This window comes from Acipenser ruthenus, chromosome 7, assembly GCF_902713425.1.
Source record: "Acipenser ruthenus chromosome 7, fAciRut3.2 maternal haplotype, whole genome shotgun sequence".
NCBI classification, from domain to species: Eukaryota; Metazoa; Chordata; class Actinopteri; order Acipenseriformes; family Acipenseridae; genus Acipenser; species Acipenser ruthenus.
Genome location: NC_081195.1, coordinates 22,244,557 through 22,272,079, shown reverse-complemented (window position 1 = coordinate 22,272,079; position 27,523 = coordinate 22,244,557). Strand labels below are relative to the sequence as shown.

Genomic DNA, 27,523 nt, shown 5'->3' with positions numbered 1-27,523 from the left:
TGCAACGTGCAGCTTAAACATAAATCATTTAAATTTTTTTTTTTTTTTTAAAAAAGACACATTCCGTGTTGCAAAAACCATTCTGCGCACCAGTTTTGCCAAAAAACCAAAGGAAACCAATTCTAGCCTGTCAAGAAAGTCTGGGGGCTAGGAAGGAAAGAGAAAGAAAGAAAGGGTGGATATAATAATTCCAAGGTCTTACAACACTGATTTTTTTTTTTTTTTTTTTTTAATAAATCATATACAAAATAACCCCAGCCACCAATGCATAGCACATATAGTAAACAACATTAACACAGAATCTTTTGGTTTTAATTTGCGTAATTAAAAATAAAAAAAACAAACTTCAATTTGGAATGGGTTAAAAATAATTCAAGTTCAAAAGACACGCACCACCAAACACAGAGCAGTTTTGTTATATAAATGCGTGACCTTGAAGAGCGAATGGTTTGCTCATGTTTATAATAAAATGATCAAGATATTCCATTTTCCCAAACCGTCTCTCCAGTCATTCTACAGGAGTTAAAAAAAAAATAAGACCTTCCCTAATGAGGACCGACACACACAAAATAGTTCCACACACACACAATTTAAGAAGTCGAATTTCCCCTCTTGTGGTCAGTCGGAGTATAACGGGGAACACAGCACAGCGACACCTGCTGGACAAGTAGGTGTAGTACCTTGCCATATCATAACCCAAGGCTTGTGTTTCAAATCAAGACAATTTTAGTACCGTTTGCACAGGATATTGAGGAGTGATTTTCTTTATTCATACTTGTGGGTGGCTCCTTTAGCTTGCTCCGAGGAGATTGGGGGGGGGGGGGGGGGAGTGGTGGTGACAGAAGAATAAAGTATGGAGAGAGAGAGAGAGAGAGAGAGAGAGAGAGAGAGAGAGAGAGAGAGAGAGAGAGAGAGAGAGAGAGAGAGAGTGTGGAAGTGGGGGGGAGGGAGAAGACAAGTGAAACAGGAGCACTGGTTTTTCACTCTCAGGCCTTCTCACTCCTGAAGGACGGCAGCAGCTCCTCTTTGTCGTCGATGACCAGCAGCTGGCGCTCTCGAGTCTTCCGGAGAGAGACGACGATCAGCCCCATGACCAGCAGCACCGTCATCACTGCTAGCACCGCGGTCAGGACAAACGCTGCAGAGAGACGGGACAGACCAGGTCAGAGGGGGAGGCAGGGACCCCCACGGGACAGACCAGGTCAGAGGGGGAGGCAGGGACCCCCACGGGACAGACCAGGTCAGAGACAGGGGGGCAGGGACCCCCACGGGACAGACAGACATGTTTGTATTTATGGATCAAAGTCTGGTCCACCAAACTTCAAAAGCAGTTTTCAAAGTTTTTGTTTGGTTGCTAAAAACAGACCTGCTTGTAATTCTGCAAAGGACAACTGCAGGTAAAGCGATTGCTGATGGCCACTAAACACTTCAAAAACAGGACTGGAAAGCATCAAAATGAAACACGGAAGACTTATGTGAAAATGAGGCCTGTGTCAGAAAACGAGTCACAGTAATTGTATTGCCTGGTCAGTCACCCTCACCTGCGCGTCGATGGTGGTTTAGGAAACCATTATCCTGATGCTCATTGTCCCCATGTGCTTCTGCAAGGACAAAACAAATAATTAAATCTGCGATTAAATTAAACAAACTGACAAATCCAAGTGTTGGGCTGAAGACATGGAAAGAAGACTCCCCTTGCAGGTTGCTGGTTTCGCTACAAGTTTAAAATCTGACCCACCTGAGCTTGTTGCCTATACACACTGTGGCTGATCAAACTTGTATTAACCTGGAATGGGTGACACTGCTGTGCAACAGGAGTCTTCCATCCCTGCACTGGAATCGCCATTCTAAACTGCTCCCAGGATTACCTGGCCCCCCGGCGCAGCGGCTCATGCAGTCCTGGGCGGAGCTGTATCGATTGAGGTTCCCCCTGCAGCCCCCGTAGATGAAGGGCAGGCAGTCCTGGGTGGCAGAGTCGTAGTACCAGCTGCGGAAGGCAGCGCGGCATGGCCCCACCTCCACCTGAGCCAGGCAGTGATCTGAGCGCGCCGGAACAGGAGGGGAGAGGGAGGGGTATTAAAGCAAAGTCGCTTCCAGTCACGTTTCTTTACCTGTTCCGATGATGTCTGAAGTCACTCCAGAGCGTTGCTTATTATTATTATTATTATTAGTTTTTTTTGATAGGTCTGTTTTAAGGTTGCTCTTTAGTTGCCTGGCATTCATACATAGATAGACATAGATACAGATAGACAGACAGACAGATAGATAGAGACAGACAGACATACAGATACAGACAGATAGAGACAGATACAGACAGATAGACAAAGACATAGACCTCTGGGTATGTAGATACATACATTAGGCAGAACTCTGGGTACACAGACAGAGAGACAAATAGACTGACAAACCTCTGGATAGGCAGACACAGATATTGCGGGCTAGCCCAGTGTCTTTACAGATTTAAGAGACAGCACCATCTAGTGGTCTGCCACTTTGGCTCAAGTTTCCTTTTGTTTTTGCCTGCAATACACTAACCGCGCACTAGATGGTGCTATCCACTACACAGGCACGTTGGCTGATCTAGCCTGTGCTGTAGTGTTTTACATATTGTTTTTGACAGGCCTGTGTCCAGCTGCTTGACTAGGAGTTCAGGAGCTGTTTGTCGGTTTTAGTTCCTCTGCCACAGACATTTGTAACACAGGCTAGATCACAGTGTTTCATAGAAGGAACAAAATGCATTGCAAAGAATGAAGGATAGATGGATTTGTTCAGTCTTGATACATTTCTTTGACAGGGGTACCAAACACACACTGTAAACTAAAACGTTTGCTTGAGTTATTCACATTTGATTTCACTTTGAAATTGGTGCATCAGGTGTTAAAAGTGATTGAAAAGAGAAAATCAAAATAAAATCAGAGTCCTCTTCCCCCACCTTCGTATTTAGGTGCGGCGTGCTTCATCGCTGGCATGTGGACAGGAAGTCTATTCTCTGCAAAGAGAGAGAGCGAGAGAGAGAGAGAGAGAGAGAGAACCATTCAAAATAACTCAACTGTAAAAAGGCCTGGTCAAACCAAATTAAGTAAGACACAAAGAAGATGGGGGGGGGGGGGGGGGGCATTTCTAAGGGTATTTTATCATGGCTTTTTTTTCTTTTTTTTTTTTTTTAAATATGCATTACCAGACCTCTCTGTGCTTTACAATGCTTCCCTATGCTTTACCACACCTCTCTGTGCTTTACAATGCTTCCCTATGCTTTACCAGACCTCTCTGTGCTTTACAATGCTTCCCTATGCTTTACCAGACCTCTCTGTGCTTTACAATGCTTCCCTATGCTTTACCAGACCTCTCTGTGCTTTACAATGCTTCCCTATGCTTTACCAGACCTCTCTGTGCTTTACAATGCTTCCCTATGCTTTACCACACCTCTCTGTGCTTTACAATGCTTCCCTATGCTTTACCAGACCTCTCTGGGCTTTACAATGCTTCCCTATGCTTTACCAGACCTCTCTGGGCTTTACAATGCTTCCCTATGCTTTACCAGACCTCTCTGGGCTTTACAATGCTTTCACTGTGCTGTATTACACTGTGCTGTGACTGTGGGGAACGTTTATCAGGGAAGAGTAATAAACCCAGGCGCGTGCTGCAGTCAGACAGACACAGAGCTGGTGGTGTGGTTACCGGAGCACTTGGCCTGGCACTCTGCCTGCGTTTTGTAGTTGTTGTCGTTTCCTCTGCAGCCTCCGTAGACGAACAGCTGGCAGGAGCCGGAGGTGGCGTTATAGAAGAAACGCCGCATCGAGGCTCGACACGGACCAACCACAGGAGCCACCTCACACGAGTCTGAGGAGAGAGGGAGCGAGACACACAGAGAGCGAGAGAGCGAGCGAGCGCGAAAGAGACAGAGAGAGCAAGAGCAAGAGAGCGAGAGAGAGCGAGAGAACACAGAGACAGAGTGAGAGCAAGAGAGAGAGAGCAAGAGAGAGAGGGAGCGAGACACAGAGCGAGAGCAAGAGCGAGAGACAGAGACAGAGACAGAGAGAGCGAGAGCAAGAGAGAGCGAGAGCGAGGGAGCGAGAGAGAGAGAGGGAGCGAGAGAGAGCGAGGGAGCGAGACACAGAGCGAGAGCAAGAGAGCGAGAGACACAGAGACAGAGAGAGCGAGAGCAAGAGAGAGCGAGAGCGAGGGAGCGAGAGAGAGCGAGGGAGCGAGAGAGAGCGAGGGAGCGAGACACAGAGCGAGAGCAAGAGAGCGAGAGACACAGAGACAGAGAGAGCGAGAGCAAGAGAGAGCGAGAGCGAGGGAGCGAGAGAGAGAGAGGGAGCGAGAGAGAGAGAGCGAGGGAGCGAGACACAGAGCGAGAGCAAGAGAGCGAGAGACACAGAGACAGAGAGAGCGAGAGCAAGCGAGAGCAAGAGAGAGCGTCATTTTTACACAAGTCATTTTTACAAAATACAATGTAGTTAAAAAAAGAAATTAAAAGACAAGAAGTGTGGTAGCTACCTCTGTACTCCTTTATTAGTCCAGTATCACGTGTGGGAACTTCAACTGAGGAGAAGGAGAAAGAAAAAATAAAAAAAAAACACAGGAATATGTTTGTGTTTCTATTGAAGTCTCAACGTCACTGAATCCATACCGTTTCTTTACCACCAAACCTCACACAGAGACCTGCCGTCGCTTCCTTTTTTAAACAGTTTAATTTCAGACTCACATTTCACAGGCCCGGACATTCTCTTCGAAACCAGGGGGATGTCATAGAGCGAGGTCTCGTCAGCTGAAAATAAAACAAAATTAAATGAAAACGGAGAGGCAGGAACCAGCCATGAGAACACATTTCAACCATGCAACCCGCTCAGAGGGAAATTTCTACTCTCTCCAGTCGAGCGACTGTCAGGTGACCCAAGATAAGACTGTACCAGGAGTTCAATTTACCAACGTTTTGAAATCCAAGAGGCACCCAACCAGGCTCACTTTAAAACCTGGAACAGGTGACTCTGCTAAGAGTCTTATTAACATGCCGGAGTGGATTTTCATAACCGCTTTTGGTCAGTAACCGTACCCTCTCAATGGCGGAGTGGATATCACAGCTTGTATCACACAGCACCCTGTGCCACGTTCTATCTAGTAAATGGCGTTTCTCCTACACGCCACCCCAAGCTCTCAATTATTTAATTGGTCCAATTACTTGATTCATTGGACACATTCAACACTTCTCTCCACGCCTCGAAATGTTTTATAGGTAGTGAGCCTTGAATCAAGTGATTTTTTTTTTTTTTTTATGTAAAAGACCTTTGGAAAAATTTTACATGTCCAATTGAACAAATAATAAGATCAATGAAGTGAATCGAGAGCCGAGGCTGGAATGAAAGTCAGTAGACCGTGTGACCCTCAAGGACTGGAGTGACACCCCTGGGGCAGAAGAACACAGCACAGCAAGAGACACCCACCAAAAAAAAAAAAAACGAATAATTCCTATGACAAGCCTGGACTGACCCTTGACCCCGGCGCAGGCCCGCTCGCACTCCTCTCTGCTGTCGTAGTTGTTGGCGTTCGCCTCGCAGCCTCCATAGATGAACTCCCTGCAGGTCTGGTTCACGGGGTCGTAGTTGAAGCGTGGGAACGCAGCGCGGCAGGGCCCCACCTTGATAGGGGCGTGGCACCTCTCTGATGGAGCGAGAGAGAGAGAGTCGGCGAGTCTCACGTGCAATTACTTTTTCAAGAGGTTCATTTGCTAAGTGTTTACCCTGACTTCATGGAGAAGTAATAAGTGTTATGAAATGCACCAATGCGTGTGTGTATCGTGGCAGGGTATAGATTGATCGATTCAAGTAACTTCACAATTTGAAAAAAAGAAAGCATTTTATTTTACTAGTTGACTGTTTTGATTGGAGTTATCTTTCCTATACTCCAAGAGCAGTCTTGTGTGAAGTTATATTTCAAAGAACTACGTCTGTATTCAGAATTGAGTGCAGTTCTCATTCCTATAGACCTCTATACAGCTCTGCAGTGTTGAGTGGAGCTCTCTTTCCTATAGAGCTATATACAGCTCTGCAGTATGGAGTTCTCTTTCCTATAGACCTCTATACAGCTCTGCAGTGTGGAGTTCTCTTTCCTATAGACCTCTATACAGCTCTGCAGTGTTGAGTTCTCTTTCCTATAGACTTCTATACAGCTCTGCAGTGTGGAGTTCGCTTTCCTATAGACCTCTATACAGCTCTGCAGTGTGGAGTTCTCTTTCCTATAGACCTCTATACAGCTCTGCAGTGTGGAGTTCTCTTTCCTATAGACCTCTATACAGCTCTGCAGTGTGGAGTTCTCTTTCCTATAGACCTCTATACAGTTCTGCAGTGTGGAGTTCTCTTTCCTATAGACCTCTATACAGTTCTGCAGTGTGGAGTTCTCTTTCCTATAGACCTCTATACAGCTCTGCAGTGTGGAGTTCTCTTTCCTATAGACCTCTATACAGCTCTGCAGTGTGGAGTTCTCTTTCCTATAGACCTCTATACAGCTCTGCAGTGTGGAGTTCTCTTTCCTATAGACCTCTATACAGCTCTGCAGTGTTGAGTTCTCTTTCCTATAGACCTCTATACAGCTCTGCAGTGTTGAGTTCTCTTTCCTATAGACCTCTATACAGCTCTGCAGTGTTGAGTTCTCTTTCCTATAGAGCTCTATACAGCTCTGCAGTGTGGAGTGGAGTTCTCTTTCCTGCAGACTTGTATGTGCAGCGCTACAGCATTGTGAAATACAGCTGGCTCATCACGTGGCGACGACGACACAAAGAAACCTGAACCACACGATCTGTCTCGTCATCCACGGCAAAGCACAAGACCTACAGGTCAATAAAAACCACGCGAGGAGAGGGAAGGGGGAAGAGGACAGCTGCAGAGGACTTCAGCGGGTAGAAGGATTCAAAAACGAGGTGGAGCAGGGAAGAGAAGAACATTGATGGAACGGAAGGGCCCGATGTTTAGCAGCAAAACTAAAGAAAAAAAAGCTTCATCATTCAGTCCATACCAACACAACAACTATCCTCACAAACCAGTTTCCCCAGATTGCAGCGAGCAGTCACGAGATAGGGAGGTAACCACGGAGATATGCAGCTGGGGGAGGGTGGTTTTGTTTGTATACCAGAAGCCCAGCTCACTGTAGTTCAAGTCACATTTTTTCCAGGTTTTACTACCAGCTTGATTAGACGCAATGTGTAGGCAACAAGCTCAGGTGCGTCTTATCAGACATAGCAAAACAAGGAATGGATCAAACTGCTACGCAATGGGAGTCTTAGTTCCACCCCTGCCGTTTCAAAACCGAGATGGTAAATATAATAAAAAGATATATAATAATCCTCATCATCCGGGAACTGAAACCGCTTCTGGTTTTAAAGACATTACATAAAACAAGAACAGCCTGTACTTCTGCAAAATCAAGAGCCCTGATACAGATTTATGGGTCATGCAAGAGACCATTAACCACCCCCCCTGGGTTTTATGATCTCGTCAAAGCATTGAGCTGCATCATTCTTAAATTGCTTTTACTAGATGAGGTGGACACACACACTTTGTTCTTTGAGTGTGGACACAACACTCTCTTGCTCCGTCAAAAAGACCGTCATTGTAAATGAGAATTTGTTCTCAATGGACTCATCTGGATAAAACCAAGGTTTTGATTTTAGTTTATCGAAATTGTGGCTTATCAACCCTTATAAAAGGGTCACTGTGCTTTTTCTCTGCTTTGTTTATACTTGGCATTTCCCATAGTTGACTGGTTATCAATATGCTTGACCACGTGTCGCTATTCTTTGCAATGCTTTCACGGGTCTCCATTACACTTTGCCACGCTTTTACTACAGTAGAACTTATATTAAATATTTTAACTAATAAAAGAGTCACCAGCTGGATTAACACAGTTAAATAGCGGCGGTATTTGGATCATTAAAATTGACCCCAAAGCCTTCAGGGCTCTGAGCCAGTTGTCGCTGTAGGGAATAAAACTTTCTGTGCAGCAGTTTCACCCATTCCAGGTTTTAAATATGACCTTGATTAACCCCATTGTGTATAGGGAACAAGCTCAAATCTGTCTTATTTAACTCAAACTGCTACGAAATAGGAGTCATTTAACGGCCAGGCAGGAATGAAGGCTTCCTTTGCATAGCAGCTGGATCCATCCCAGCTTTGAGTCTTTCAGCACCTGTTGCACATGCTCTGGAACGCACAAAGCTGCTCCATGAACTGAAATTAGACACCAGTTCTTACAGCAACATAACAGAAACCGGTTTCCTTACCAAGCCCATCACAATAGAAAAATAAAATGGGTCATATAGATTTTTTTTTTTTTTCCTGGACAGAACAAAGGCCACCCTATAGAATTAAATGGTTTCAATCCTAAAATTCTAGGCGATTCAAAACTTCTGGCCACAGCTGTACCTAAAAGAAAGACGCAGGTAATACCAGATCAGACAGCAACGCCCTGTGCCAACATGAGGAAAGCTTCTTAACAGTAAGAAACATAGGAGGCTGGAGATTGTTAGAATGACCACCTTTGTCTTTTCAGCCCCACAGGAACTCTGCCCAGCTTGATACTTGTAATCCCACACCAACTTCCCTCAGTCCCCACCCAGCCAGTAAAACACACAGTCCCCAACAAACAAAACTGTGCGTCACTCCCAAAGCACTACAATCATTCACTGCTTCGGCTGTTGAGAGATACCACGAAGCAACACTGCCATAAAAAATGACTGATTAGCTGGCTAATAATTAACAATGACAAAACTAGTTCCAGGAAAAAGAAGCAGACATTTAAATTTGCATTCTGTTTATTGCATTGCCTTTACTGCGAGTTTAATAAGACACACCTGAGCTTGTTGCCTAGACACTGTGATTTAGCTTGTATTAACCTGGAATAGGCGAGTCAAGCAATTTGGGTTATTTCCATCCCTGCAGCACGGGCTCAGAGACTGTAATAAGATGGCACGTTTTAGACAGGTTAGCAATAGTTCTCAAAATACAACACGGATATAGCTAGCAAATTAGAGACACTTTTTAATGACATTCAAAAAAGTTTATCAAAGCTATTTTATATAGACATTAAATAAATGCCAGTTTAATAGTGTAGTGTATTAATGCCATATTGTATTACAAGGGCAACGTCCATGCAGTGAAAATGTCGTGTCGTGGGAACAAACAGCAACCGGTCCGTCCATTCTTACGCAGTTCTTTATCAGTCACGGGCATAAAAGAATTCCACACACAGACATTACTGAAAACTTTAGATTTGAGACAAACAATATTATGCATGCAGTGTGAATACAAAGATAGACACATGGGGACGCATAAGCAAGACACACACACACACGCATGCAGAGCTGTAAAACGCTCAATACATGCACAGGGACGGAAATAAGACTCCCGCTGCACAGCAGTCTGATCCATTCCTGGTTTTACTCGGGAGTTCCGCAAAACACACCTGAGTTTGTTAACAATACACACTGTGGCTAATCAAGCTTGTTCTAAAACCTGGAATGGGCGTAACAGATGTGCAATAGGAGTCTTATTCCCATTCACGTACAGATGTTTAAACGAGTACAATAAAAAAAACTGTACATGCAAAGAAATTGTACACTGCAGTTAAAGTTTCTTTCAGGAGATACACACAACAAAAAAGACAATTACATATATATATATATTTTTTTAAGTTTCGTTCTACCTTGATCGTCGCTGGAAGACCTGTTAGCGCTTTCTCGCTTGCGGTAGCTGTCGAAAGCGGCGTCGGGTGTGGTGATACAGGCGTCCAGACCGGTTCCCTCTGCGACACAGTTCACCAGATGGCACTGAATCTTCTCCCCGGAGCGATCCACCAGCACCAGATTGCACTGCGTGCTGTCGCAGCACGCTTTCAAGCAGGTCTGCGCGTCCGAGACTTCGCCCAGGTGAGCGGCGTAGGCTGCGCCGTTATCGAAAGATTTGGGGTCCAGGCCAGCACCGGGGCTCTCCTTGAAAACATCCGAGCAGATGTCTTTTCCTTCTTGGTCGTCAGCCCGAGTGGTAATCGTTCCCAAAACGGCGAACATCAAGAGGAACGAGAAGCACCGCAAACGTGCCATTGTTGTTGTTGTAAACAACTAATACGATGTTAGAAATCGAAATAGAACAACGTTTGCTTTGCAAACTAACTGCAGGCAGATACAACGTTACCGTTCCGCTCCGGTTTTTTTTTAAATTAAAGTCTGTCAAGTGCTGCTTGTTTGCGTGTATTAACACTAAAGATAAATGAATTTTCTCCGCGCTACACACGAACTCTTTGTTTAAACCGACTCGAACTCGTCTGACTTGAAATGTTTTGTTTCTGTCTCGTCTTAACCCCACCTCTTCACTTCCTTGTGTGACGTCACATCGACAGGTTTACATTACAAAAAACAAATTCAAATTCAAACAAATAGATATATGAGATTTTTTAAAAAGGTATTTCTTGTCGTCTTTTTTATCTCTCCACAATATTGTTAAATTAAAAACGTGTCTTTTATCCCCAAATACATCTATGTGTTCTTAATATAATATATATATATATATGTTTAATGAAGTCGTCACACCTGTAGGCCCTTAAGGGTACGGTTGATGACACAGGTGAGGCGTTCTTAAAGGGGCAGTACCCTTTTAATTTCTTTTTGACCGCCGGTGTAAATTGTCAACCTGTGGTGCACACCCAACGGAAATGACACAATCACACTTTTAAGTGCGTTTTGTTTGCTCAGTGAATCAAACAACAGCCCCGCCCAGACACCTACTGCCATTGCAAATGGCGTCTCTTTCCATCCAGCTATAGCTATTTAAACACTGTAACCTGTGTTTTTTCTTCTTTCAAACCAAACAATATAATAATAATAATAATAATAATAATAATAATAATAATAATAATAATAATAATAATAATAATTATATACAGCGCAAACACTAAACGTGTGACACATTTAGCACTATATGTTTCTGCTTCGGTGGTAAACAGTTTGTGTCTTAAACCCACTTGCGTTCATCAAACACACACGATTCGGCGTTTAGATTTTAAAAAAAATGCTTTGTAAAATCTATGCTCAAAATGGACAGTAAATCTGAATTTCAGCAAAGAATTCATTCGCGCTGCACGCTCGCGTTGTGAGAATTAGAGAACGCGAGACTATATTGTCCACCTATAATAACCCTAATAAATGATCGTTTTATTCATCGCATTCAGTATAGCTTCAGAGATTACAGCTCCATTGGTATCGTTTCCATGTTATGCTCGTGTGCAAGAAACTGACCGGCTATGTATTTATGTTATCGCAAAAACATGTGTGTTATACCTTTTTGAAATGTATGTATATTTTATTTATCCTGGTTCTAACACGTCTTTGTTGTGTGAAAACAAAATGATCACACAATATTCAAGGATGGAAATTAGACTCCTGTTGCAAAGCAGTTTCAACCAGTCCAAGTTTTACTACCAGCTTGATCAGCCACAGTGTGTATAGGTAACAAGCTCAGGTGTGTCTTATTGAACTCACAGTAAAACCAGGAATGGATCACACCGCTATGCAACCGGAGTCTTATTGCGTTGCTGAGAGGTAATACATAATAATCACCCAGCTGGTATGCGGTTGCTCCTATAATATGAGATCCAGGTGACAGTGCAGTACGCTAGTCTCCCAGTAGTGGGCGCTGTTACTCTGTTATTCACTCAGTGGCCCAGCATTAATTGGGGGTCGATTCTTTACTGTCTCACCGTCTTATTTTCACACATATGAATCTATTACTTAGACGAAACCATCAGTGTTTTTTTTATTCTGTTATTGCAAAACACAATGCAGTTGATTGTACCTTTTTGAATTGCTTGTGTATGAATTGTAGTTGTTATTCATTTCAATTTGAATACAACTTGTCCTGGACTCGCCTGACATCAGCACTACGTCACTGGATCCTCAGGTGATGCGCTATCCTTGCACTGCTAATCTGTCACTGTAGATAGAATTTGCTGTAATCCTAACTTGTTGCATCCTAGTTCATATTGTATTCTAGTAGTGTTATTATTTGCACTTGCTGTAAACTGCACTGTGTTTAAATATGAAGCTTGCATTGTAACTCTGTGCTGCCCTGGAACACCTGCGTGAGTCGCCTTGGATAAAGGCGCCTGTCAAATAAATTATTAATAAGAATAATCTAAGGAAATAGATCAAAGCTAGATATTCAGGGACAGTCTGGCTAGTCTCTGGCCATAACGTTCCTTTGATCAAAGGTCAGTCAAAACGATGACCGAACTGGATCACCCTTAATGCCTTCGCTTCAAAGGAAAAGCGCTGGGCAAATTTGATAAGGAAAAAGACTGCCTCACGGAAAGACAAACAGAGCCATAGCAAATGGCATTTAGGAACATGAAGAATCTCAAACAGAAAAAAGTAATACGAAAAGTCCCTAAAAAAAAAAAAAAAGAAACACGGGGCTAAACAAGCTCTGATCAAACACATAATAAAGAAATAATTAGAAAGGATTTAAATCAACTAAATTAAAACCCTGATTCTATTAATCGAACCTTGGCATGTTCTATAAAAAAATATACAAGATAAATAATAAGATATAAATTAAGACAATGTGATATGGCAAATTGTATCTTAAAAATTTACAAGCGCCAGTTTTAATAAAGTTCATTCTTATATTCACACAGACACCTTCGACTCGGATATGAACTAGCCATTCAGAGACTCTGTCTGGCCCTATGTGTTCAAACCACTTAAATTCAAGAGTTTAGAAATAATTCGGGTATTTCTTTAATCTGGTTGACAATAGTTTCCATTGTTGTAACTTGCGGTATCCTGCAATGAAGCATTTCCTTTTCAAGAGACACTACTTGTCTGTTGCTTGTTTCATAATTGTTTAGGGTGTTGGGAAACCCTGAAAAAGTCTCTGTTGTAAAATGCATGTAATTTACAGTCACGCGAAGAATTCCAAACATTTAAAGACGCGGTTATCGACTTTTCTGATAACACCACGTAACAATTTTTTTTTTTTTTGGTTCCCGGGTAGTAAGTGTTATTTCCTAATTGCTTATGCCTCAAAAGTATAGAAAATGGCTATTATTCCCCACAAACTTTGCTTTTGTGACCAGGACAGTGATATTTTGAAATTTACCTATTTTCCAGAACATTCCAGATAGATTCAGTGCTGAGTAAACTTGGAGTAACTTCTAGAACTTTCTAGAACTTTCTAGTAATATAAATAGTAGTATAAATACAGGGGCCTTAAGCCCACCAGTTCAGTTTAGTTCCAGCTGCCTAAGTGGATACATATCTGCATTTTTCTGAGATGGCATCAAGGTCATAGGAGACTTCAAAATGGTGGAATTCCTGATGGGTCTCCAAGACGGTTTTACCAAGTTTCCCTGCTATCTTTGCCTTTGGGACAGCAGGGACACCAAGGTGCACTACCACAGGCGGGACTGGCCACAGCGGACCGAGTTCTCTGTGGGGAGGAACAACGTCAAGTGGGAGTCACTGGTGGACCCCCGGAAGGTGCTGATGCCACCACTGCACATCAAATTGGGCCTTATGAAACAATTTGTCAGAGCTCTAGATAAGGAGTCGGCAGCCTTCAAGTACCTTCAAGACTTCTTCCCTAATCTGTCTGAGGCAAAGGTCAAAGCCGGTGTCTTCGTCGGACCACAGATAAAGAAGATCCTGGAGTGCAATGAATTCCCCAAGAAGCTCACTAGTAAGGAGAAAGCGGCTTGGAACAGCTTTGTCGCAGTGGTTCGGGGCTTCCTGGGCAATCACAAGGCCGAAAACTATGTGGAGCTGGTTGAGACTCTGGTGAAGAACTACGGCACAATGGGCTGTAGGATGTCCCTCAAAGTCCATATCCTTGATGCTCATCTTGATAAATTCAAGGAGAACATGGGAGCGTCCTCGGAGGAGCAAGGCGAGCGCTTCCAACAGGATATACTGGACTTTGAACGCCGCTACCAAGGACAGTATAACGAGAACATGATGGGAGACTACATTTGGGGGCTGATTCGTGAAAGTGATTTACAGTATAATCATAAATCTTGGAAAACTACTCACTTCTAAATCTTTTGTAGTCATTTTTGTATTACTTTAGTATAAATACATGTTAATTTGGATTCATATGTTGTTTTTTTCTGACTTTATGTGAACGAAAAGACACAAATTCGCCCGTTTTCTCATTGGAAATAGGTACATTTCAAAATATCACTGTCCTGGTCACAAAAGCAAAGTTTGTGGGGAATAATAGCCATTTTCTATACTTTTGAGGCATAAGCAATTAGGAAATAACACTTACTACCTAGGAACAAAAATTGTGTTACATAGTGAATCTTTGACGCTTCACAGATCGCTGGTTATTGCACAGATGTCCTGATAAGATTACGCGACAGACTGACGCGTGACACGGCTATGTTCCTGAGCACAGTTAACCCCGACGAGCGCTAGGACCTGTGGGATACTGCCCTAAGCCCTGCTGCCCAGCATCAGGAGAAGCATTTGCAGCGGAGGTGCACGCTATTGTGGATGATGGCAGCGAACAGGGTCGGTAGACGCTACCAGAACAAGATGCATTCGCCCAACCGGGGGACCAGGGAACAGGGGCTCGGGGTGCAGAAGAGACAGGCCAGGGTGACGGTGAAATACGACAGGAAGGAGCTGCAGAAACGCCTGGACGTGGAGAAGTGGATCGACGACAGCTTGGATGAGCTGTACCCGGGAAGGGTAAGCGAGGATGCAGCTCCACCCGTACAGTCAATATAAAGCGGTGCCTCGGTTAGACAGATGCCCTCCGCGTTTTAGCATTAATGTTTTTTGCTGTTTTGCATTGTGTTTTTTATATGTATTTATTTTTGTTTATTATTGCGAATCACCCCTTTCCTCTAAAATGCTTTACAATTAATAGTTTTTCATTGAGACACGGATGCATTATTATTATTATTATTATTATTATTATTATTATTATTATTATTATTATTATTATTATAGAATTGTGTATGGTTTTCTAGTAGGCTGTCTGTGAGATCATAAGCCAGGTAATGTTCTGCACTGCAATATCTTCAGTACCGGCCACTCAAACAAAGGCACGCACATGCGCTAAATCTACCGAATTGGCTACATTTGTTAAAAACCCAACGCAAAAGTCCGTTTGCACCGCACGTGTTCAGCATGCTTTACAAAAGAGGCAAAGGTGCTGTTGATGTTAAAACATTTGCATTGTGACGTGTGTTTCATTTCACACGAGGATGGCGGTGTGTTTCATCCCAAACCACTGCGTTGTAAGTTGACCTCATTACCAGAGCCGTCTAGTGTGTGGGTCGTTTTTTTTTTCTCTCTTTCATAAGGTGTAGTATATATAAAGTAATATCGTATATCCTACAGTCTAAATAACGTTTGTATTGTTTTGCATGGATTCCAACACTTGTGAAAACGTTTCAAATGTATTTTCGATCAAGGGATATGTTTGGGTCAAATATCTAAGGCAATCGTTTGGGATAAAACCCATATTCAATGCAATGGGATTATTATTATTATTATTATTATTATTATTATTAGCCACGCGTTTAAACACAGTGCAACTTCAGCGTGGTCATTTAAGATCAGCTGTGCGCCCTGTCCCTTCTCCCGGTCCTGCTGTCCAGCCAATGCGTCTGTCCTCCCAGATACCAAAACGCTGAGCGGGTTACGGTCGGGGAGCTCCGGGCTATACAAGGGAAACGGCAGCTCAGTTCTCACGGTGACAATGGGAAACAAAACGGACTGGGAGTCTCATTACATCAACAAAACAGCCATTCTGTTTAGGAGACAGACGCAGCCATATAAGGCTCCACGAGATAAGTGTTTTCAGTGATAGGGGACACAAAAAATGTGAGGAAAGAAACAGGCTTTGGAAAACCAAATTCCAGAACGACATGTGGAGGGGAGGGCGGAACATTTTATTTCACTGTAAATATGTTTGTATATATTTGCTTGGGCGTTGTACTGTAACGATTATAAACGCATATCCAAGAGCAGTTAATGACTCTTCTTGTTGTATCTATTACGTGTAGTTTGAATTTCCTTTATAAAAGTACGCCACGCTATTTTTCTAGTTTCCCTCCACGCTTTTCCCATCCCGTGATTATTTACATTTACTATAATTTACCCTGGCTTGCCAAGTTTATTAATATGCTTTACCAGACCTCTCTGTGCTTTACAATGCTTCCCTATGCTTTACCAGACCTCTCTGTGCTTTACAATGCTTCCCTATGCTTTACCAGACCTCTCTGTGCTTTACAATGCTTCCCTATGCTTTACCACACCTCTCTGTGCTTTACAATGCTTCCCTATGCTTTCCCAGACCTCTCTGTGCTTTACAATGCTTTAGCATGCTTTCACTGTGTTTTATTACAACAAATGATGATGAATGAACAGAACACAGAATGAACACGCAGGTAATTAAACCCACACGAAATAACAGGGGCCTGAATTCAAAATGAATAGCTTCAGAACTCCCAGGAAGTGCAGAAGATATTCAGGTGTGAATTCTGTGAGATTCTGACGGGATTCATTAGGAATTTGTGGCCGTTATTTTTAAAATGTTAACGAAAAGCATCTTTGTATTTGAGATGTAGGGCGAAGGACTGTACCCCAAGCAGCTTATTAGAAAAACAAGGTTTCCAGTGGTAAATGTGTCACCATTGCCCTCCCTGTCTCTGATTGTTAGGAGAGATACAAAAGGGGGTTTAAATAAGAAAGCTCAGGGTAGCGCAGCCTCCTCCCTCCACACAACATGGATTTACTGATGAATCACACATGTTAATGTAGTCCAGCCATGCTGTCCTCCCTCCCTATTGATCACAGGGGAGTGGGCTGTGTCTTTACTGCCATTGTGTCCGCTGGATCAAGGCTATTAAGTGACATGTGGGTCAGATAGCAGAGCCTGGATTCGCTTCATCTTTTTTTTTTTTATTGTTTTTTGAATTATTTTTCCCCAGAGAATCACAGGGAGAGATAACGCCCCATCGATCGATCAATCAATCAATCAATCAATCGAAACTCCATTAGCCATGCTTGAGCTGCCCCACCCCTCCCCTCCCCCGGCTAATTGCATCTGAATTCTTTACAGGAAAAAGACTGTGTGGATGTCTGTAGCATTTAATAGCATGATAACTGACACTGTACGTGAATGTACAGGCTAATGGGAATTGAATACGTTTGACTCTCAAGCTTCGCAGGAGCAGAAAGAATAAGAAGCTGTTTTTTTTCACTGATCCCTTCACTTGTTAAGCTGTGGGCAGCAATCAGAGATTGTATTTGTAGTTTAGTTTTTGTATAATATATATATATATATTTTTTAATCCGCCCCCATACAAGATCGCATAAGGAAAACATATGCCTTTCTTAAGACAAAGTGGGTTTGTTTTTGTGATTCTGGTAACAGACCTGCGCAATGCCGTTGCAGCCAGTGTGCAGCGATGCAGGTTTGTGTAACCCAGCCATCTCGCTTCATTTCCAGGAATCAGAGATGCCTGAAGAAGTGAATATCGATGGCTTGTTAGATCTGCAGAGCGACCAGGAGCGCGGACAGAAACTGCAGGTGACAGTGAACACACACAGCAGAGCGCACACACCATCAGAGACACACACACAGCAGAGCACACACACCATCAGAGACACACACACAGCAGAGCACACACACACCATCAGAGACACACACACAGCAGAGCACATACACCATCAGAGACACACACACAGCAGAGCACACACACACCATCAGAGACACACACACCATCAGAGACACACACACAGCAGAGCACACACACCATCAGAGACACACACACAGCAGAGCACACACACCATCAGAGCACACACACCATCAGAGACACACACACAGCAGAGCACACACACACCATCAGAGACACACACACCATCAGAGACACACACACAGCAGAGCACATACACCATCAGACACTCTGTGCACATGGGAACATGTAAGCAAGACACACACACAGGAACACGTAAGCAAGACACACACACACGCACACACATCCATCCATGATTGTAAAACACTCGATAAATGCACAGGGATGGAATTAAGACTCCCGTTGCATAGCGGTTTGATCCATTCCTGGTTTCGCTATGAGTTTAATCAGACACACCTAAGCTTGTTGCCTAAACACCCTGGGGCTAAGCAAGCTTGAAGCAAAACCTGGAATGGGTGAAACTGCTATGCAACAGGAGTCTTATTTCCATGCCTGCTGATATAAGGACAGACAGACAGACAGACAGGTGGATATTTCTAAAAACATGAAACATGATCTCTTTGTTCTGTTTTTTTTAGGATATCCTTCACTCGTGCAATAACAATACAGAGGTGAGTGACGGAGTTTCATTTCTCTAATTCAAACAAGAATGTAACAATTCACTAATTCTGCTTCTTAAAGATGTGCTCATCTTTGTCTAGAGAATTTACAATCTGGCTTTTAATTTCAGGTACAGAATATGGTCATTTATGCATTTTTTTAAAATAGAGTGCACTTCTAACAAAGCACTGTCATTGATAAGCTTCTAGAATTGTTGTATTCTGTACCAGGAAATGTCTGCCGATCAAAATTCAGGTGAACTCGTAACTGGAATGAAGGGATTTCTCAGGCTTGGGATCAGAAGCCTTATAAGGAATTATAATTCCGAGGGTTTTAAGTGTTGCTGCGTGGAAGTATAGAAGATTTATAGAAAGAGATATGCAGCTTTTCACATTATGAGATATGGGATCATGCATTACATGACAATACCGTACAGAAACACAAAAAAAAAATGAAGACACTGAAGACACTGAGAAAGTCTCCTAGTCGAAAAGATAATGGAATTTATTTTTTAAAACAGGGAGAAGTGGAGAGAGAGAGAGAGCGATAGAGAGAATCCTCTCTCCCCAGTCAGTTTGCGTTCTGTAACAGACACAACGACAACAACCCCACTGCACTCTGAGCCTCTCCGAATTCTCTTCGGACGCTCTGTTCAGCTTCCCCCCCTGTCCCAGTGCTGTTTACAACACAACGCTCGGCTCCAAACCTAAATATTATTGGATTGTTGGGTGTGCTGGGTAGCATTCCTCCTCAGTGTTGTTATTATTTGCAAACTCTAAATATTAGTATGATGCATGAGAGCTTGGAAATGGAGAGCTACGCTGCATTGTGAGACAGGAAAACCTGTCTAATCTGGCATCGATTGACACCAGAACATTGTGCTGGATTTCACGGGGGGCTGTATAGTACAATACTGTACCCCACAAAGAACAGGTAACAGTGACTTTGCGAACACTTAAATTCACTGGTTCATTATGTTATATGTGTTTTGAGTGCATATCATATAATTATTATTATTATTATTTATTTCTTAGCAGACGCCCTTATCCAGGGCGACTTACAATTGTTACAAGATATCACATTATTTTTACATACAATTACCCATTTATACAGTTGGGTTTTTACTGGAGCAAACTAGGTAAAGTACCTTGCTCAAGGGTACAGCAGCAGTGTCCCCACCGGGATTTGAACCCACGACCCTCCGGTCAAGAGTCCAGAGCCCTAACCACTACTCCACACTGCTGCCCTACAGCTGTCTTCTTACATGACAGTAATGTAAGACCATATCTCACTGATTCAGTCTTTTGGTCTTTTGGCCACTCCATTATTCCTCTTCATATAAGTTAATATATTTCCAAAATGTATTCTTGTATGGCTAATCATGGTTTATAATGAATTGTTCTCCCCTCCCCTCTCCTTCTCTCCTCTCCTCTCCCCTCCCCCCTCCCCTCTCGTCTCCTCTCTCCTCTCCCCTCTCCTTCTCTCCTCTCCTCTCCAGGCATTTATCAAGGAACTGATCCTAAAACTTCACGGTCTCCAGAAACAGGAAGCTCTTCACAACAACGGAATCGACCCCCACCACTAGGGGGCAGAGTTCCTCAAAAACTCCCCCCTTCATCCCTGTACATAGGCACAGACAGACTCTTTTCTGCAGTGTGCCGGAGCCAAAGTTGACCACATGATGCCAGTTCTGATCCGTTACTGGCTGAAAGTAAAGCACGGCATTCTGCTGATCTATTTGGATAATGTGTCACGTTGCGGGTCTATATTGCAATGATCTCAAAGTGCCGCAGTATATAGCTCTATAATATAACTCTATAGAATTATTCTGCCTGAGTGGTTTATTAACCCTTTTTAAATCAATTAAAGATTGAGGTTTTATCGTGGTGGTAATAAGGTTTGCCACAGTTTAGATCATTAAAATAGAACCTGAATGCACTAAACCACACAGTTTTATTTAGCTGGCAGATGTATAATGGCAACAAGGCCCTGTATGCCAAAGCTGGTTGTGTCTTATTACAATTAGATTAGGGGTGGGGCTAGCCCAAAGAGCCCCTCCCCCTTAAAAAAGTATCACACCAATTTTAATCATTTTTAACTAAAGAAAATATGAAAGTGTTTCAATGCACCAAAGTGAGTTTATATAAATAGTATTGTTTTGGACACTTTTTTGTTTTTGTTTTGTAGAGATTCTTTTTTTTTTAAATATAGTAACGGAAATGAAGATAAACTACTGCAGTGTTTTTTTTAAGTGCTTTTGAAATTGCAACAAACAAACTGTCCTCCTCTCCCAGTTTTATTTAAATTGGATTTTTCCATAGCACACAGTGCCTCCTGCTGGATGAAAGTTGTAACTGCAGAATTTCTTAATTTCCACTTAGTTACAGATAAACCACAAAGGAAGGAACACATATTATTATTATTATTATTATTATTATTATTATTATTATTATTATTATTATTATATACACACACTGCTAAAAGTTTTTTTTAATAAAATGGCTTTATGATTATTATTTTTTAAGGGTTTTGTATGACTTTTGTTTGCACTCGTTATGTGTAACGACAATAAAAGTTCCTCCTAAATAAATCTAATGAAACTCTCTCTTTCTGTTTTCGTGCTGTTCCAAGTGCAAGTGGGGTGCACTGTGACCCTCTCAGAGGTTACCATTTATTCAGAGGGGATTGCGTTTGAAAGCAGTCTTAGCAATGATATTATCAAAAAAACAAAGTTTTGAGATCAGTCGGCTTCTTTCAGGAACCGGGCGAGCGCTCACTGTTCTTATGTTGTTCTGTGTTTATCATCTATAATTAGTAATAGAAATATTACAAGAAACGTGATCGAATACCTTCCCCTCCTTCGTAAACGTTATGTTCTGATTCGACTCATTGAAAATTAAAAGGGTTAAAGCAAAGTGTTCATTTTTTGAGACATCGAAAAAGAGCAAAAGAGAAAAGGTGAGTTTTACTAATAATCCTGTTGAAGTGTTTTCGGAATATGATAGTAAAACTGTTTCGCTTATAAAATATTTCACGTCACAGCAAATAAGAAAATAGCAAAATAATAGCCAGGGCTGACGTCAGCACCCATGACACCCCGGGCAAGCGCATGGGCCTCGACGCCATAGGGGGACCCACACACACACACATACAGAAATAAAGTTGGAAATAGGAGTAAATGGTACTATTTCTGTGCCAGCTGTCCTAATTGTGCAGCTTTTATCAGTAGAAACGTTTCGTTTTCACTCAACTAAACCAAACTGTATGTGCAGTCCCATGAAACTTGTCAGATCTCCTCCCTTTTTTTCCCCCATCTTTTCCTGCTTGCCGCCTTTTCCCTTAGTTCCCTTCTCTTCTCACTCTCTATTGGCTTCCGTCCTCCCCAGGGCTTTGTAAAGCCAAAAGCTATTGGCTGATCTCAACATCAATTATAAAAATGCTCCAATTAAAGAATACTATAAATGGCACATTTACTGTCCACCAATCGAGACTCTGACAAGCGTTTTGCCGCGTCTCGGTAGCTTGACGTCTGTTATTACTTTATAATTATACGATTTAAAACCATCAAAAATGAAACCCGCCAAACCTCTGGAACCTCCAAATTAAAAGAAACTCAAACGTGGATGTCAAAAACAGGAGGAAAAAAAACTAAACAAAACAAGCCACTGCTGTAAGTACACTGTCAAATTTTCGATGTAAATTTTAAAAAGATATTTCTGTGAAGTTTTTGTTCAGTTTTCTGTTAATTGTGACCTAACAACAGTAAATGCGCTAAAATCATATACCAGTAGTTTTAATTCAACATACTATATATATTATTATTATTTTTTTTTTTTTTTACTATTTTCACAGTGTACAGTAATGTGTAAAATGCAGCAGCATGGTTTATTGTGTGTTACCGGTAGAGTAAAAAGAAAGTACGCTACAGGTTTATATATATATATATATATATATATATATATATATATATATATATATATATATATATATATATATAATGTATGTATATATGTATGTATATATATGTATGTATATATATGTATATGTATATATATATGTATATGTATATATGTATATGTATGTATATATATGTATATGTATATATATGTATATATATATATATATGTATATATATATATATATATGTATATATATGTTTATATATGTATGTGTATATATATATATATATATATATATATATATATATATATATATATATATATATATATATATATATATATATAAAAATCAGACAACGCAACCGGTTAGCGAAGGACTACTGATTATGAAAACCTTTTTTGATAGAAAAATATTTTTGATTTGGGGGTGAAGGTGGGAGTGGGGGCCCATTGGACGGCCCTGATAATAATAGCCGGTGCCATTTTAACCAACTAAGAAGTTACTGAGTCGAAGAGGAGAACGAAAAGCTAAACTCGCGGCACCGGTAGATTGTATCACAGTCCAAGTATTAATACAATTAACAGCAAGATAAAATACAATAACTTCACTTCTACTAAGCACATGACAAAATACGAATCAATATCGGAGCAGGTAAGTGTCAGTGATAGTTACATCAGGATATGATGTAATGCAAAAGTTTTTTGTGAAGTGACGTCCCCTGGAAACATGGACATATCCTTGTCGACAAACTAGCTCAAACACGATGCGGTAAAGCGCGCCTCTTCAGACGGACACAATGAGCAATACCCACTGCGTCTCACTTAGCAGCGGATGTCGGGTCTTTGTACTTATTGAATAGGAGGGAGCAATTAAAAAAAAAAAATCGTCTGAACTGAACGACAACAGTAAAGGAACAGAAATGACGGTGTCGGTTAGCTGAGTGTGTTAAACAATACACAATCCCGATTAGTCACGATTCACAATGACAAACGGGCCAGTGTTGGGTTTTGTTTTGTTTTTTTGAGGGGATTCCCTTGTGTGTTATATTTAAATTATACAAAGCAAGTTCTTGTTTTATTGGATTAGTTCTTTTACACACAGCTACACAGGTTTAAAGACTGATTTTGTGGTTGCTGATGTGTTTTAAACTGAATAAACACCAAACCGTTTTTTTTTTTATAGTTTTTTAACACACTTCAGTTAAAGCGCTTAAAAGCACCGAAACGGACTGAGTTGTTTTTCCAGGTCGGGTATTTATTATTATTATATTTCTTAGCAGACGCCCTTATCCAGGGCGACTTACAATTGTTACAAGATATCACATTATTTTTACATACAATTACATTATTTTTTACACATTATTTTTACATACAATTGCCCATTTATACAGTTGGGCTTTTACTGGAGCAATCTAGGTAAAGTACCTTGCTCAAGGGTATAGCAGCAATGTTGCCCACCTGGGATTGAACCCACAACACTCTGGTCAAGAGTCCAGAGCCCTAACCACTACTCCACACTGCTGCCCTATACTTGATCGAAACAACCCTCAGATTGTCTCGTTTTTGTATTTTCAGTGCAGAAGATCAATCTAAAGTGTTTATAATCTGAAAAGGAGTTGACAAAGTTAACCCCAACCACTACCTTAAGCGCAGCACTGAAACCAGGACCAGAGACATGCAGTGTGGAAAGTAAGTGGAGACAGAGGGAAGAGACCCTTCTTCACACACAGAGAGTGGCGAGGGGATGGAATGGAAGTTTTGAGATCAGTCAGTTCTGGCTTCCTCTCGTTCGTAAACTTTCCTTATCCAGTTCAAGTCCTTCTTGTTTAACCAGAATGCTAAGCCAGGAGAACAGAGAGAGTGTGTGTGTGTGTGTGTGTGTGTGGTGTGGGGGGGGGGGGGGGGGTAGAACTCACGCTTTTGTTTCCCACGGGATTGAACTAGTCAGTAGATTTATAGATTTGAAACACGACACAAGGAAAAAGAAAATGCAGATCAGCCTGGAGTCGATGACATATTCAGTTACTGCAGACAGTCTGCAGCTTCCCCCGTTCTCCGGTATCAACAATCAAACTGAGATCATCTGGATACAGAGGCAAACAGACTAACATAGATGTAGGCATATATATACATATATACACACAGTGCAGTCCGTTTATAAGAATCAACCACAAATAGTGATCAAAACCACTGGGATGTAAAATAATCTGCTTGTAAGAATCAAGCAGTCCGCTTATAAGAATCATTTCGGGGCAAACTGACTGCATGTAATACGATACTGTATCAAGAGCAATGACGTGTACAGGTAATAAAAGCTGTTTTTGAATTTGAATTTGATCACATCTCCCGTGATTAGGCACATACGCAGCGTGGGTCGTGCAGTGATGCAGGAAACACTGCACTGTTTGTAATCAAACGTGACTGCACCACTACATTGTGCAGGTATGTGTTTTTTTAGTTCTCTGTTAGTGAAAATGTGTTTCAATAAAATTAATCCACGTTTATTGAATGCATACTGAGTACAGCAGTGTTATTGTGTGATATACATGCAGACAGCGCGGTGCTGTGAGGAGGAGGAAGGGAGTTGATTGCACCTCTTTGCATCTCCGTTTAATGAAAAAATAAGTAAGCCACAGATGTTTAAATGCAGTGGTAGTCCTGACAGTAAAATACTGTACTGTAGTGTCATTTTAATTCAAAGGCCATTACACGAAACACCGCAGGGCAGTTAAACTAGACACCCTCACGAGACGATCGCTTCTCAAGACTATACTGTAGTAAAATAGGGTTCTGCAGTCTTGAGTAAACATAATCTTGATCATATAACAAGCTGCTTACCCACAAGGACTTGTTTTGATGTATTGTCCTCAGTGATTGAGCACCATTGACATCTGTATATTGTATTTAAACTGTTGATGGCACGCTTTTGCTAATTGTAATGTGACAGAGTGGCCGAGGACAGTGTAAATTATCAGGCTGGAGTCTCGATTTACAGTTTTAAACCGCTGTTGGTTTTATTTTTCTTACACTGCAGCGATGAAATAAACCTAGCTCTCAGCTGAAGCACAAACTAACAGTACTTCTTGTGGAACAAACACTAGATCTCTTACTCGAGTTTTTTTTTTTTTTTTGTTACTTCTGCTCCCTTACGCCTCTATACCCCCCCCCCATCACAAAGCTATCGGCTAAGCCATTTCTATCGAGGTGGCATTAACTTTAACAAGCAGTTAACCAATCTACTATTATCCATAATTCGTTAAGGAAAAGCAGCTGTGGATTTTTTGTGGGCGTGCATGCATACGGGAACTCATGACATCTAGTGGTCAACCCGTTACACTGCAGCCAGGGTATAAGCTCTTATCATTCTTATACTAAGTTTGATTCTGCACCACAATAATCATATCGGTCCGCTTATAAGAATCAAAACACCCAGGACGGATGTAAATCTTATAAATGGACTGCACTGCACTGTATATATATATATATATATATATATATATATATATATATATATATATATATATATATATATATATATATAATTATACGTATAGATAGATAGATAAATTCTAGGTTTGACAATATCTGAACTATAACATAATATACATACAAATCCAGCAGCTTTCTTCATCTATTCTACAATACCACCCTCTATAGGTGAAATGTGGCATTGCAGCCCACCCAATGAAAGCCAACGCGAGTTATAAATAGCCTTTTCCTCTCCGCCCACCGCTTTATCAAACCTTGCATTATCCAACGTGGTTCCTGATGTCGGTACGCAAGTTTCTTCCCCTAAAGCCTGGCTGGCCACTGTATCACTACGTGCAGCAGTAGGAAGTTATAGTTAACACGTTTAGCTCAAGAGACGAAACATACCTTAAGAATAAATAAATAATGTGATATCTGTATAATGTGAAATAATGTATAATGTGATATCTTGTAACAATTGTAAGTCGCCCTGGATAAGGGCGTCTGCTAAGAAATAAATAATAATAAGAAGAAGAAGAAGAATACGTGGTATTTACCCATTAAGCACCAAATTCATTTTTCCTTCTTTAAAAAAAATAATCACAACACAAGCTGTGTTTATGTAATTTGTTGTGGTTAATATAACCAGAATAAGTTATCATAACAATATAGTTAAAGGGAACATTTAAATACCGGGTAGATAGATGCTCGTTAAAAATGAGGACAGTGGCACTTAATGGGTTAAAGGGAGTTGTCCTCGGCCACACCTCGCACAAGACTGAAAATAGCTAGCTGTAGTACACGATAGTGGCCACTTGGCGTCACCGTTGTACCAAAAGTTGTACCTGAAATACTGTAATAATGGATTGGAGGGTTTTTCTGTAAGTGTTTGCAATACTGTACTATAAAAAAACAGCACTTGGGGGGGGGGGGGGGGGGATTCCGATGTTTCTTGTGTTTACTTTTCAACTTTTTTACAGGGTTACATCCACAATCCCTTGCAGCTGCACGGTAATATATGATTAGTTAAGAATAAGGGAGGAAACTTTATGCATACAACTGGAGAGCCAAAAAGGTTTGCTTTAATTCCTAAAAATTATGGTTACACCCCGACACAAACACATTTTTATATTAGAATTACACGCTAAACAATTTACCTAAAGTCGTCTTAATATAACTACTACTACTACTAATAATAATAATAACAATAATAATAATAATAATAATAATAATAATAATAATAATAATAATAATAATAATAATAATAATAGCAATACTAATAAAACTACTAATAATAATAATAATATTAACATTATTCAGCACCCAGGACTGACTTTGTTAGGTCACAGTAATTATTAATGATGCTGACTATGCTAAACTTTACCACAGCAATTAATAATCCAGTCGTGCAAAAGCAAAAAAACAAACATGGTCTCTGGAGAGCTGACAAGCATCGTCCTGTTCTGAACAGCGCGCAGTATCCAGGATATTAACAGAACGGGTTCACCAGACAACGGGGATCGAGTCTCCCGGGAGAGAGACAGATGCTTACTGACCTTTGACACATCAGCTTCTTTTTTCAGCAGGAAGGCATGGGTTTCTTGTTATGGGAAATGGATTTATTACATGAAAGATTTCCTCTGAGATTTGATAGCCGGGAACTAATCTGTGTGACTTTGCTTGAACTTTTCGTTTTTTATTTTTCAAATCTCTATCTCCCTTTAAATGTTAATTAGTTGTCTCTGCATCCTAATAAAGAGAAAACTACTAATTAAAGACTGGATTTAAGATTGTTTTTT

General features: G+C 41.2%; 2 protein-coding genes across 2 annotated transcripts; one reads left to right on the top strand and one right to left on the bottom strand.

The window, feature by feature from the left end:
* Positions 1-290: 290 nt before the first annotated feature.
* LOC117414769 (actinia tenebrosa protease inhibitors-like) lies at positions 291-10,534 on the bottom strand. Its single transcript, XM_059026639.1, has 9 exons — positions 9,697-10,534; positions 5,491-5,661; positions 4,709-4,771; positions 4,501-4,545; positions 3,679-3,840; positions 2,933-2,989; positions 1,869-2,039; positions 1,542-1,601; positions 291-1,138 (listed from the first exon to the last, which is right to left on the bottom strand). The coding sequence occupies exons 1-9, from the start codon at positions 10,091-10,093 to the stop codon at positions 987-989; spliced, it is 1,278 nt and encodes a 425-aa protein (XP_058882622.1). The 5' UTR covers positions 10,094-10,534; the 3' UTR covers positions 291-986.
* Positions 10,535-14,407: 3,873 nt separating this feature from the next.
* Positions 14,408-20,537, top strand: ppp1r14ab (protein phosphatase 1, regulatory (inhibitor) subunit 14Ab). The gene is made up of 4 exons (XM_034025660.3): positions 14,408-14,737; positions 17,511-17,591; positions 18,336-18,368; positions 19,856-20,537. Exons 1-4 carry the CDS (start codon positions 14,540-14,542, stop codon positions 19,940-19,942), a joined length of 399 nt encoding a protein of 132 aa, XP_033881551.1. The 5' UTR covers positions 14,408-14,539; the 3' UTR covers positions 19,943-20,537.
* Positions 20,538-27,523: the final 6,986 nt, after the last annotated feature.

What these genes read in the sequence shown, in the direction of transcription:
- LOC117414769 (XM_059026639.1), bottom strand. Translation starts at nt 10,093, where the DNA reads ATGGCACGTTTGCGGTGCTTCTCGTTCCTCTTGATGTTCGCCGTTTTG. An exon ending in GTCTTCCAGCGACGATCAAG is followed by an intron (nt 5,662 to 9,696) that starts GTAGAACGAAAC and finishes TCGCTCCATCAG; the next exon opens with AGAGGTGCCACGCCCCTATC. An exon ending in GGCCTGCGCCGGGGTCAAGG is followed by an intron (nt 4,772 to 5,490) that starts GTCAGTCCAGGC and finishes TTTTATTTTCAG; the next exon opens with CTGACGAGACCTCGCTCTAT.
- ppp1r14ab (XM_034025660.3), top strand. Translation starts at nt 14,540, where the DNA reads ATGATGGCAGCGAACAGGGTCGGTAGACGCTACCAGAACAAGATGCAT. An exon ending in ATGAGCTGTACCCGGGAAGG is followed by an intron (nt 14,738 to 17,510) that starts GTAAGCGAGGAT and finishes CTTCATTTCCAG; the next exon opens with GAATCAGAGATGCCTGAAGA. An exon ending in AGCGCGGACAGAAACTGCAG is followed by an intron (nt 17,592 to 18,335) that starts GTGACAGTGAAC and finishes TGTTTTTTTTAG; the next exon opens with GATATCCTTCACTCGTGCAA.